The sequence below is a fragment of the Pelmatolapia mariae genome, linkage group LG15, assembly GCF_036321145.2.
Source record: "Pelmatolapia mariae isolate MD_Pm_ZW linkage group LG15, Pm_UMD_F_2, whole genome shotgun sequence".
NCBI classification, from domain to species: Eukaryota; Metazoa; Chordata; class Actinopteri; order Cichliformes; family Cichlidae; genus Pelmatolapia; species Pelmatolapia mariae.
The window spans coordinates 14,033,818-14,046,472 of record NC_086240.1 but is presented as its reverse complement, the minus strand read 5'-3'; the positions used below and the strand labels follow the sequence as shown (position 1 = coordinate 14,046,472).

Here is a 12,655-nt window from a genome sequence, read left to right as displayed (position 1 = left end):
TTCTATTTAGTGGGTGTAGCTGTTGGTTAGATGGAGTGAGGTGCAGTGTCAGCACTCTCTGAGGCAGCTGAGGGGAGAGTGGATGAATCCCTACACGTTGTGACTGAAGCACAGCAGTAATGCCATTTAACTCTGACCACTTAAACATTCAGCTGTTATCTATATAGTCTATCTAAATAATAAGAAAAACATTTACACCAGATGTTTTTGATATTTCTGATAATCTCATTTGATGTCTGGTGTTCTAAAGGAGAGATCCTTCAAATGGTCTACATCTTCCTTTTCTGCACTCACGGGGTTTGGCACTGCACTATTCATTTGTGCCCACAATTTATTTCACACTTAACTCTCAGATTGCTTGCTTTTAGGAGGTACATGTTTTTATTTATTTAGTTTTTGATCAAGATTTGCACATTTTTACTCTTTGACCTCATTCCAACACTAGTAATGAGTAGTAAAGGTCCTCTCCAGTTCCACTCTTGCTTTGATATAAAGCAATAAATAAATGCTTTGGGCAATGTGGAATCCATCACTCACGCACTCTATGCATAATTTGGGTTTTCTGACAGTGGTGGAAATTACGCTGCCTAATGAATTCTGTCAAGTTGTGACAGATCGGTTCACTCACTTAGGTCATTTCTCATCTCAGTTGTGATGAAGAGAGGGCAGATTGCAATACATACTATAATACAAAAGAAATGACCCCCAGGAGCACGCTATATACGCTGTACTTGTTTTTTTACTTTGCATTCCTTGCACTCGCACCACTTGACTTTTTTTTTTTTTTTACTGTTTTTCAAATTAAACTTGCAGCATTGCATTTACGTATGTATTAATGTGTATTTATTTATTATCACCTTTTATTTAAAGAGGTTCATTCTTGTCAGTGCATTTGCTATAACCCTTTGTCTATAAAAGCTGCTCTTTCAGCGTCAAATGCCGTTAGTCCCCTGACAGTCCTGTCCTTTAAACGTCAGCTTTGTCATTGAGAACTTGTCATTGCTGGTGACGAGTGTCCTTTCACACAAATTGGCTCAAGTCATGTTAAGAAAAGCACACGGACACAGAAATGGAATATGAACTCATCCTATAGGAGTTTAGTCCTGCCAAGATCAATACTCATGTCAGCATCTTTAAATTTGGCCATTATTCCTGTTGATGTATAGACCTCAGTGTTCAGTGATCTTCCTAATGTAAGTGAGCGTCTGAATGGATGTGTGTTTTGGACTTGTCCCAATATGGGCATTGTAGTAAAGTAAAAGCCGGATCTTAAGCTGTCAGACATCTGATAAGAAGAGGGCACGTGGATAATGGACTGTAGTGTGTGGCAGTGCCAATGGCTGGGTTACCCTTGGATTACACCTGAGTTTACCTATAATACAGACCTTGGCAGTGCAAGCTACTTGAATTAAAAGTAGTGGTGCAACGGATCAAAAATCTCGCGGTTCGGATCGGATCACGGTTTTAAGTCACGGATCGGATCAATTTTCGGATCAGCGAAAAAAAGACAAAATTTTAACAATTACTTACTAACTTATTTAAGTATTTTTTTGCCTATTAAAAACATTCAACTCAAGACTCATTCCACGCAATTATATAAAAACAAATTAAGGTGCAATATAGGGCAGTACAGGGCTTTGTATCTACCACTCCGCTGTGATATAATGAGCGGTCACGGTCACGTAGCTTTCTGTTGACCTGGAGGTCCACCCATTTGTAGTTGGGCAACACAAGATGCCTGGGACAGTTCAGCCATAACTTTAAACTTTACCTGCTCATACATGCCTGGGTACAATCTTGTCACTGAAGTGGACGCGCAACGGGATATCACAGCGTGGCTCAAGCACGTTCATCATAGTTTAAACCCCTTGTTTTGCACAAGGGAATACGGCCTCCCGTCTGCAGCTAAACACCCCAGTAGTTTTTGTAATAGCTTTAGCCCGGTCGGATTGGGCAGCAAAGGGCTGCTTAAATGCAGCAAACTCCTCTGCTCCTCCACTTGGACCGCTAGCGCTGGCCATAACTATCGCTTGACAGACTGACCACGCGCACCATACACGTACTTTTTTTCCTTCTTTTTCGAATCTTCGGATCACGTGCGTGCTGAACCGTGGAGTGGGATCGGTTCGGATTACGGATCAACCGTGATCCGTTGCACCACTAATTAAAAGCATCTTATGATGTGGGAAAGCTCACTTATTGTCTTGCTGTAGCACTTTCTGTTGTGATCTTCAGGTACTGGAAAGGTTTCCTGGGTCCTGTAATAATCCCAGTAAACATATGTCCTCCTCCACCTGCTTCAGTCCCTTCCAACCAGCTTGAGAGATAATTACAAGATAGCAGCTTCAAAAGGAGCAAGGTGAAAAGTGGGATCCTTTTGTTGTAACTCACAGCCACCTTTTCACAGAGGCATACCAATTTGTTTTCTGTTGAGCCATATTTTTTTTATGGTGCTTGGTTGCTTAGTAAAAATGCTAAGAACTATATGTGACTGTTTAGACAGCCTACAAAAGTCCAGCTTGAACATTTCAGCAGGGGTTATTAAGCATTTTGTTCCCAAGTCACATCTGTATTCATATCTGTGGAAAATGGCTTCCGTGCAATCATTCTAGGCACTTTGATAACACATTTGCAGCATCTGGAGCTCGCAAGGATCCTACTTTAAAAAACAAAACAAATCAATTAATTTATTTTTTGGTTTGCAGTAAGCTTCATCAGCATATAGGTTCCCTCCATCACCTTATTGGACACAAATTCCAACCAGCTTTCTTCCTGCTTTCTGCCTTGGAGTCGTGTTTGGTTTCCAAGTGCCCCTTTTGTTTGTTTGGCTCCACGTTAACATGGCAGATGATGCACTTGGTTAGAGGGCTGTTGACAAGATCCCCTTTTTCATATTTAAGAAAAACCCTGACTTTACATGACAACTGACTTGACACCATTTAGAAGTTTAGACTGGTTTCAACTGGTTTTCACGCTTCATTATCCTCACACTTATCATTATAATTTTTTTTCAAAAGTGGTGGATTTGTACTCTGTTTTGATTATAACAGCAAAAGCATGGATTGATTTAAACCCATTCAAAGATGAAAATGAATGCCCTTGTTCTAATGGACTTGAGTGGCTTAATATACAGGCATGTATGGCAGCAATAGGGGTGTACTAGTTCTTTTCAGTATCATAAACATAAATCATCTATGTTCATCAATCTACTTTCTTCTGTGTGTCGGTGTCGCGGTGGCAGCAGTCAGACCTTCTTCTCCTTAGCTGCCTCCTCCAGCTCTTCAGTGGGGACACGAGGCATTACCAAGCCAGCTGAGAGGTGTAATTTCAGTGTGTCCTGGGTCTGCCCTGGGGTATCCTCCCAGTTGGACATGCCCAAAACGCCTCACCTTGGAGGCACTCATGAGACATCCAGGTCTCATGCTCAAACAACCTCAACTGGTACAATTCAGTAGGGAGGAGTTGTGACACTTCTCCTTAAAAAAAATCAGGAAAATAATGCTGAAAAAAGCAGAATTTGCCCTTGAATGTTCTGATATTATTTTTATCTAGTTATTTTAAGAGAACGCTAACCTTTAGCAGCAGCTGTGTCAGCTCCACCACTCAAAAATAAGGCTGAAAATAGATAAAAGTGCTACATTTTACATCTTTTTAGACAACTATATTTGTGATGGTGAAAAATAATCCCTCTGGGCTTGTGTCAAAATAGATCAATGCTTCTCTTGACGATCTAATGCTTTTATTCCCCCCCCCTCCCTTCTTCTCCTGGTACAGTGCATTCAGATGCTGAGCAGAGCGAGCAGCTAATCACTAGGCGTCCATTCATTCTCCATGAGAGCTGAACATCAGAGACAGGCTTGACAATGACTGTCAGCATGTTGACAAGAAAATGTTGGCCACAGCAGAGGTTTTGGGCAAATTGTCTGTCAGTGTCTTGTCATCTGCCAGCTGTGATAGTTGTCTTATGCTAGAATCATATGTGCTTAGCTGTGCAAAGAATTTTTAAGTCTTGCAGTGAGACAGTTCCGTGTTTTTGTTTTTTAACTCAGAGTATAATAGGGAATATTTAAAGTGACTAATGTTAGTCATAAGAATGTAATATATCCTAAACAATTAATTTTATGATTATTGATATCTACTGATTGTTGACTGCAGAAACTTGTTTCAAACCTCTAAACTATTCACAAGAGACTTATGGGTGTATTCTTGCCCAAACATAGGAGTCCCACCTCTTAGTTTCCCCTTGATAACAGATGTAGACTTTTCTCTGGGGAAAAAAGTCCAACAGAGACAGAAGACACCATGACACAAGCATTTGTTTACCACACTGAGCTCAGAGTGCAACGTCTGTAACTTATGTACTGATCCATACACTGATTTGTATCTGAGCAGTTGTTCCATGCTCTGGGAGTACACTATAGCAGTGCTTGGTGGTTATTTATTTGACACTTTAAGCAAATGTAGAAGAAGCTGTATGGAGACATTAACCATGTATAGTTTATGTCCTGGCCAGATTGAGCTGGTTTGCGGGCCATATTCTTGCTCTTATGTGTTCTAGTTTGTCTGTGCATTGTTGTTCTGCTGGTACAGATTTTGATGGATCAACTTGGGTAAATCAATCCATTTGATTAGGCCCAGCAGTATTTGTATGTTTCCTTCACTTTCTTGCATTTTTCACATGCTCTGTGTCACATTTTCATGTGTTAAAAATTCCTCCCTGCCAAAGCCTCATAAATAAACTAGTTTATATTGCTGTTGAGGGCCTGTGGAGGAATTAACACCTCTTTTTAGATGAGCAGGAAGGATTCTGTTATTCAGTGTTTTTCTAACACTTCTGTTAAAACTTAAATGGGAACCTCACAACTTTACAACAGCTTTATTTTTTTCCAGTAACTACAAGCTATAGTGTTTCCTGATCTTGTCTCTTCCTCCTTTCATAATCACCTTCCCTGTGCTGGTCACTACCTGCCTTTATGGAGTGTGCCTTCTTCTGCTCTCTCCTTATGTGACCTCTTGACATTGAAAGGCCAGCTCAGGTTTGCCAAGTACATGACCTCTTCACTGAATTAAAATGGTCCCTCCAAATGTGCTTAGTGGAAATGGCTTTAGTGCGCTAATCCATCCTTGGAGAGGACATGTTGCGTAACGACTGCTTCCTCAGATCCAGGTGTACTTTTCTGTTCACTACAAATTTTCCAGCGTGGCCTGTGCAGTTCATCTTCAGCAATATTTGTAGTGAAGGATCAGACAGACACATGCACAGTTTCGTACACTTGTCTTTGCAGAATAAAACAGTCTTATTCTGTCCTTCTGAATAGCTAGGTAGGTCAAAAGATATTATACACTGTTTATAATATGTATGCTAGTTTATTAAAGCTCCTTATTACAAAAAAATTAACACAGCCTATAGCAGCCTTTACCCAAACGTAAGAGTGTCACAGCTCTGTTGGAAATCTGAAAACCTTCACCCCCCACAAAAACTTGAATCACAGTAGTATTTTGTTCTGTTTTCGGGGATTCATTTTGATCCTTGTCAAATAAATGAAGAATAACACTTAAAATATAGCCTTTGTTTTATAAGGTATGATTACTTTAAAAATGTGAATATTTAAGCATAAATATTCAGTTCAACTTTCTTTTGTTTTAATTGTTAGTAGCCTGCAGTGCATTGACGCTGGCTCACACTTAGGGACTCGTCTCTCATTCAGTCATTCACCACGTTAGCAGATACACCAACAGGACAGAATAAAATCCAATAAACTGGACTTTTACACCTTTGTAAATGTTCTGCTTTGTCTATGTTTGTGTTATTTGTGGATTTATTGCATTAAATCCAGTCCTATTTAGTGTCTGATCTTACTCAGCATTATTACCAAATTTGTCTGCATGAAATGAGATGCATGATTATCAGACTTTAAGGCCTCAAAACCACACTATGTAGAAACACCCCCAAAGAAGGAGGGTGGGTGTATCATTTAATCTCTCTGGCCCATGGAAATTAAGGCCTTTCAGTACTTGTTCAAACCTACCGTGAGGTGCCTGCAACTGGATATTTTTTGTGCCTGTTTTGGTCACTATTTTCTATTTTCCTCTATATTATTCTGCCGATTGAGGAACACCAGTGGTGTGAGGGACACTGGTATCACTCAAATTACTTATTTTCTATTATTCAATGCAGTTTCCCTAAAGGTACTTTCAGGAGTCTTTACAGCACACAGTAATAATAATTGTAAATGCTATTAACTTATTATTATTTATTAAGGTTTTATTACACACCTGACTTGCGCATAAAGAGCTCAGATTCTACCTCTTTTGATGGATTTGCAAATCACTCCTGCTAATTCTTGCCTTTGTGTCAGCATAGCACAGAGCTTTTCTTTAACTGATATTGATATCTGATTTGCTAGTCTTGGTGGCCGGGGATCGGTCCATCAGGGACTCCGCGCCTGCCCGCCGCCCGGCACACATTGTACCTGGCGCCTCCTGGAGGTGGTGGGCCTGCAGGAGGATGGGCCCATGTCCCTTTTTTGGGCTGTGCCCGGCCGGGACCCATGGACTAAGGCCTGACCACCAGACACAGGCCCGGGCACCCTCCCCGGGCCTGTCTCCAGGACGGGGCCCTGGTAATCCTATTCCGGGGAGGGTGAACTGTTCCCTTGATCCTGCACTCATAGGGGTCTTCTGAATAACTCTTTGTCTGGTCCATCACCCAGGACCAATTTGCCATGGAAAAGGGGTTAACTCTACGAAACCAAACCTGCTTTTGATTGTCGTGACCATTTGCGAATAAGGGAACTGCCAAAAGTAGCTTCTCCTAGTTCTTTTTCCTCTCTCCATCCTCGATGAGCTCTGTGTTACCCATAAGTCAACTCTTCATCTGGAAGGAAAAGAGGAAAATCATAGATCTGGATGGTGCTCTTTTCTTGGATGCATGAAAAAAGTAAAATAATGACTCAGTGTAAAATATTAAGGCTCTCCCTTTCCTCAAACTTTTTGCAGAGACAAAGTTATTTGTGCAGCAGGCATGCATTGTCATGGACTTGCACTCACACCTTCACCACTATGGCATTTCGCTGTCATAGTGTCCCCTCAGTTGTGCTGACACCAGTGCCTCCTGAAGCTGTTGCTTGATTTGATTTACTCTTCTCAGCGAAGTTGCTGTGGTCAGTTCTGCTCCCTGTTCCTAAAAGCATATCTGTACTTAAAAGGCATGGATGACCATCAGCTACGATGGACCATCTATGTCTGCATAGGAAGGATTCAGGTGCAATATTAAGCCCTCAAAATGCTTTGGATGTCATTTTCACGCAACCATCTCACATATATCTGACACAACAGTAATGGGCAGCGTAACCACTTGTGTTTAGAGAAACGCATTTATGCACCAAACTCTGACTGGTCCAGTGATTGTATTTGGCTCTTAATGCTCCCAAAACTGATCCCAAAACCATCCAGATGAGCAGCATAGCAGAGTTACAGAAATGATCTCCATCCGAATGAACTGTAGTGTTAGTTACACTTTCCACATTGGATGCTTGCATGAAAATCTTCTCTAGATTGGATAAACTCTTCTCCCTGAACCAGCTAGCCAACTATTAAAATCATAGTTTCTCTTCCACTGCATCCTACAGGATGGTCCAGACTTCCCTGCAAAACCACTGTACTACAAGGGCCCAAACTGCACATGTATCCTCCAAACAGACAAGAGAGTAGTCTAACAACTATCCTTGCTTGGTGTCTCCAGCTATCCTTGCACAACTCACCAAAGGAGTATGCACACCTAAAAATGCACATCGCATGGCGATTTAAGGTCACTGGGTATGCTTGTTCAGTTGCCAACAGGAGGCTGAGGGTTGGGTAGTACAATATTAGTACAGAGGAAGAACAACAATGTCAAAAAGTCATTTGCAGGCATGGACACTAATTTGTTTCCCATCTTGAATTAACAACTAGTCAACGCTAACGTCTTTGTTTACTTTGGGGGAAAAATATCCATGTGATTGGAATGTTTTAAAGGGGTGTTGTGATTAAGATCCAATCAAGAAGTGTCTGCGTCACAGCTTTAAAAAAAAAAAAAAAAAAAATCTGTTTCTGTCTCATCAGACTAAAACTCAATCCCAGAGCTTTTAGTTTAATATGGGATCAGCAGCCTTTCAGAGAGTCTCTGATTTAGGGGTCCTAGAATACTGCAAGAGTGTAAAAACAGACCTGATTGTAGTAGATATAGAGCTATTATGTATTTCTGAAACAAAAACTTGTAGGTGTTCTCTACATGATGATGCTAAAGCCTTTGAGTGATTTTTTTTTTTTTAGATGTCATTCCAAAGTTCTTTAATATCTCTCTGAGCTTATTGGCGCTGATTAGTGTCTGTTTGAGCATGTAATGCACTGTAATTAAAGAAGTATTTTTAACTGTATGTGTTTGCACATGTTGATGTGCCTTTTCTGTGACACCTCAGGCTCCTCGTGGTCCTGCAGCTCCTAACGCTTATCCTGTCTGTCTCTATGTGACGTCTGATCTCCCTGATCGCTGCGTCACACGAGGTGCTCAGCTGTCCCCCCCCCCCTCACAGGATGGCTCACCAGCTCACACTAATCTCCACACTGAGCTAAATTTACAGACAAACAGTTTATTCTCACCTCTGTGGGGCTGTGAGTGAGAACACACGTGAGACACAGCATGTGTAAATCCAATGCTAATTTATCCTTTTATGTTTTCCTTTGACCCTGCTTTGTAGTTGCATGAATGCTGTTAGCTTTATGCAAACTAGAGCTCATGCCTAATCTAAAGCCACAAGTCTCCTCCAGTTGGGACTGAATTATGTTGTATAATACCACGTGGAAAATCCCTTTTGATCGCCAGAGGTTGCAGACAGTGCATAGATGGAGGAACACCAGAAATCTGTGTTTCCCCCAATGAGATCCTTGTAATGTGTTATCTTTGACAATACTGGTGCAGAAGCCTGTTAGTTTTGCACCCAGTGAGTGCTGCTGCATGAATGATTGCTGTGCCAGAATGATAGATGGCAGGCTAGTTTTAATGGTCCGTTAATGCGGACAACTCAGAATGATGTGGAGACCTTCAGCTGCAGACCTGCAATAGGATGATTGTCATTGCTACAAAGACACAGAGGAAAAGGACAAACCAGGGACTAAAACACGCAAAATCTGGCTAAGAGGACACTTTAATGATGCATAGCAGGGACAGGACATTGATTAAAAACTACTATCTGCTCATTAAGCTTTAGGGCCATGCCTTGTATATTCATATAAATCCACTGATTTGACTTCAGGACTAATAAATGAGAGAAACGGGGTATTGCTGAATAAGAAATAATTGATTATTTGTGATGTTCCCTTGTGCACTTTATACCTTTTTTCCAGGGTTTGTTAAAAAAAAAAATTCTAACAATTGGAGCTGCTGAGCCTCACTCATTAAATATATGCCCTGACTACATGATGTTGCTCCAATAATCTTTTTCCTGAAGCCTGATCATCCTAATATGGTATTTTTTTCCAATGCCTAAAATGCTGCTTGAAAAGTCCATAGACTATAGCAAGATACTGTTTGAGGAAAGTTTTGTGATTAATGATCATTTGTGTTAGATGAATTCTTAAAGAAGTTCTTAATTAATAGCCTGTAAGTCAGCATTAATGGCATTAGTGCAAGAAGATAATAAAGTATTCAAGCAAGTGTAAGTATGATTGATTGTTTCTTTTCTTGATGGAATATAAAATGGGGACGCACAGTTAATAGCATCTGTTTCATTGATGGATTGAACTGTGAGTGTGTTGCACAGAGGTAAGGAGGTGTTGTTTAAGGGTTGGCAGCATTACTGGCTTATCCAACTCAGACCCGCTGATCTATTGGTCTTGCAGTCAGAGAGCGTGAGCCCCACTAAAACCCTGCTCGGTGCTGCGTGTGTGAACGTGTACGACCCACGTGCTTCACTTAGTGAGAGCAGAGCGACTCCCTGCTTAGGATTACTCCTCCAGGGAATAGGCTGAGTCACGCTACAGAAAAGAAGACAAATGGAGACACGAAGAGAGGAGGGGGCAGGATGGAGAGTGTGATGGGCACCTTTTAAGATGGGTGACAGAAACATGTTATGAAGAGTGTTTTGTATACTATTCTGTGCTCCTGCAGCTCGTACCCAAGCAAATTACAATCAGTCTTTACAGTACTGAACTAAGGGCAAACGGAGAGACTCATATGTTTGTGTCACTCCTGTAAGACTCCTCGTTATTATTTTCCTGTATTCATCTCTTTTCTTCCATAAACGCAAAAACACTGTAATGTCCCATTTTGAAATGTGCCATTCAGTTATAAGGTGACATTATAACTGAATCTCCCTGTCTGTAATATTCAGGATATTAGCGGCTCCTTTGTGACTTTTTCAAAATGAGGTTAACCCACTTTTTGAGTTATTTCCATCTTTCTTGATGCTAAATTTAGTTCATTGAAATGTGGGAACTTGGATTTTAGGCATTCAGCTGATGCTCATTTAAAGTGAACATACAGGCAAGAGTATAATGTCTTAATTAAAGGCACTTTGTTGTTTATCTCATGTTATCTGTAGGTAAGTTGACACAGAGCCATAGCTAAATTCACTGTCAGTGAAGGAGTGAATTAGTACATTTGCTTATGTCTTGTAAAATAATGGCTGTCAAAGGACACTGAACAGTCTTTCTGATAATTTTATCTGATTGATTGTTTGTTTGTTTGTTTGTTTTTTTACCTCACCTCTGCTTTCAGGTGGTATTGGTGCGTTGGAATGAGCCTTTCCAGAAACTGGCCACATGTGACACAGATGGAGGCATTTTTGTTTGGATCCAGTATGAGGGCCGCTGGTCTGTGGAGCTCGTCAATGACCGAGGAGCTCAGGTGAGAGACTTAAGTAGACAAAATGTAAATCGGTCCTTTTAACTGGTTTTAAAAAATTGTAAGAAATTAAGGCTGTTAAGCCGCTGTTTACCTCAGGTATTTATAGGTGTCCATTTCTGCTTACACTGGAGGAGACTGTAAAACTTTGCGATACTGAGTTGAGTCGTTAGGAATGTCCTGAACGTTTCTGTTGGTGCTGTTGTTAGTCAGTGTTGGTGAAACTTTCCGTAATGACAGAGGACGTATGTTATCAGAGCGAAAGTGTGATTGTTAGGACTCTCAAGTGTAACATTAGCTGGCATAATATTAGGTTGTAACCAGATGTTGTTATTGTTGTTGTTTAGCTGGCTGGTGGTCAGCTGTCTGGACATGTGAGGCTTGCATTTCTATTCTGTTAAGAAAAAATAAATGTGACAATATTGAGAATAAATAAGCGTATTTGTGCATGCTTATGTGTGTTAAAGTCATGACTTCTGTTCAGCAAACGAGGCTTGAGGGGAGGAGGAAGTGGTTAGAGTGGAAATGAGGGTGGAGAAAGAGCAGCGGTGGTGGTGGTGGAGATGATGAGAAAGAGAATATAAAAATATACATGTCCAAATGTTAGATGGTGGCCAGTCTCTAGCCACATATATAAAAAGATATTAGGTGGAACAGCAATGTCCATTTTGGCCACTGTATTGAAGATGTGGGGCAACACGGCAGCTTCCACAGACTAGTGCCCAGTCTTACATATTTTAAATGGATTCATTCTAAGTTTATGAAATTGAGTTTGTTGGAAGAAGTAATTACACGCTAATCAATGTATATTTGTAAGTGTGTTTAATGTGATTTTTGTGATCCAATGAGCCACTGGCCTCCCAACATTTCCCAGCATTAAAAAATCAAGCCTCAAGTGGTTTTATGTGTTTTTACTGATGCTGCACATTAATTAAAAATTAAGACTGCCAAGCAAACATAGGTAGGTAGGCCACATCGATCAAACATTGTCATCATCCCTTGAGCGAAGTCTTGACACATGTTGACAGCATCTTTTGTGATCACTTGAGTTATTATTGGAGATGACAATCTGAACAATAGCCACACTTTTATATGGCCTGTGCTTTTTAAAATGCCATCGCTGCTCTGCTTTTGTCTGAGAGGTTAAAGTTTTGTTACATACATTATTTGAGTTGAGGGACACTGTTTTGTCATAATTAGTCTCTAGATCAACCTGCATTTCAACAGAAGCAGAGCTTCAAATTTGGAACCAGAATATTTTAGAATTTTTCCTAAAAAAAAAAAAAAAAGAGAGAAAAAAGATTGAATTAAAAATTCAAATCATCTACAGAATCATAAGATGCTGCTGATTCTGTGTGCAACAGCTAAGGTATATACCATTTATTATTATTATTTTAAATAACTCTAACATTTCTTATCTGTCCCTTCTAGGTGAGTGACTTTACCTGGTCCCATGATGGGACCCAGGCTCTTATCTCCTATCGTGATGGCTTCGTCCTGGTGGGCTCTGTCAGTGGGCAAAGACACTGGTCCTCTGAGATCAACCTGGAAAGCCACATTACCTGTGGTATCTGGACCCCAGATGATCAGCAGGTAACACACACTCTATACAGATTTTGAACATAGGATATGTTCACCTGGCACTTTTCCAGTCTTTTAATGCAAGTAGAAGTAGAAATGTTAGATTGCCATTTGCCACTTTGAGTATGTAGACACAAACCCTGAGAGCTGAATCTGTGAGTGACAGCAAGCTTCCACTGTTTTGAATGTGTT

At 40.6% G+C, this 12,655-nt stretch overlaps 1 protein-coding gene across 4 annotated transcripts in view; it reads left to right on the top strand.

Annotated features, from left to right (window-relative positions):
* The window catches only part of tulp4a (TUB like protein 4a), a 31,452-nt gene that overhangs the window by 3,106 nt on the left and 15,691 nt on the right, over nt 1-12,655 (top strand). For all 4 annotated transcript variants that reach the window (XM_065472000.1, XM_063495551.1, XM_063495552.1 and 1 more), the window contains exons 3-4: nt 10,757-10,885; nt 12,314-12,475. In XM_065472000.1, coding sequence (XP_065328072.1) covers nt 10,757-10,885; nt 12,314-12,475 — 291 coding nt within the window. The remainder of the gene's footprint in view (nt 1-10,756; nt 10,886-12,313; nt 12,476-12,655) is intronic.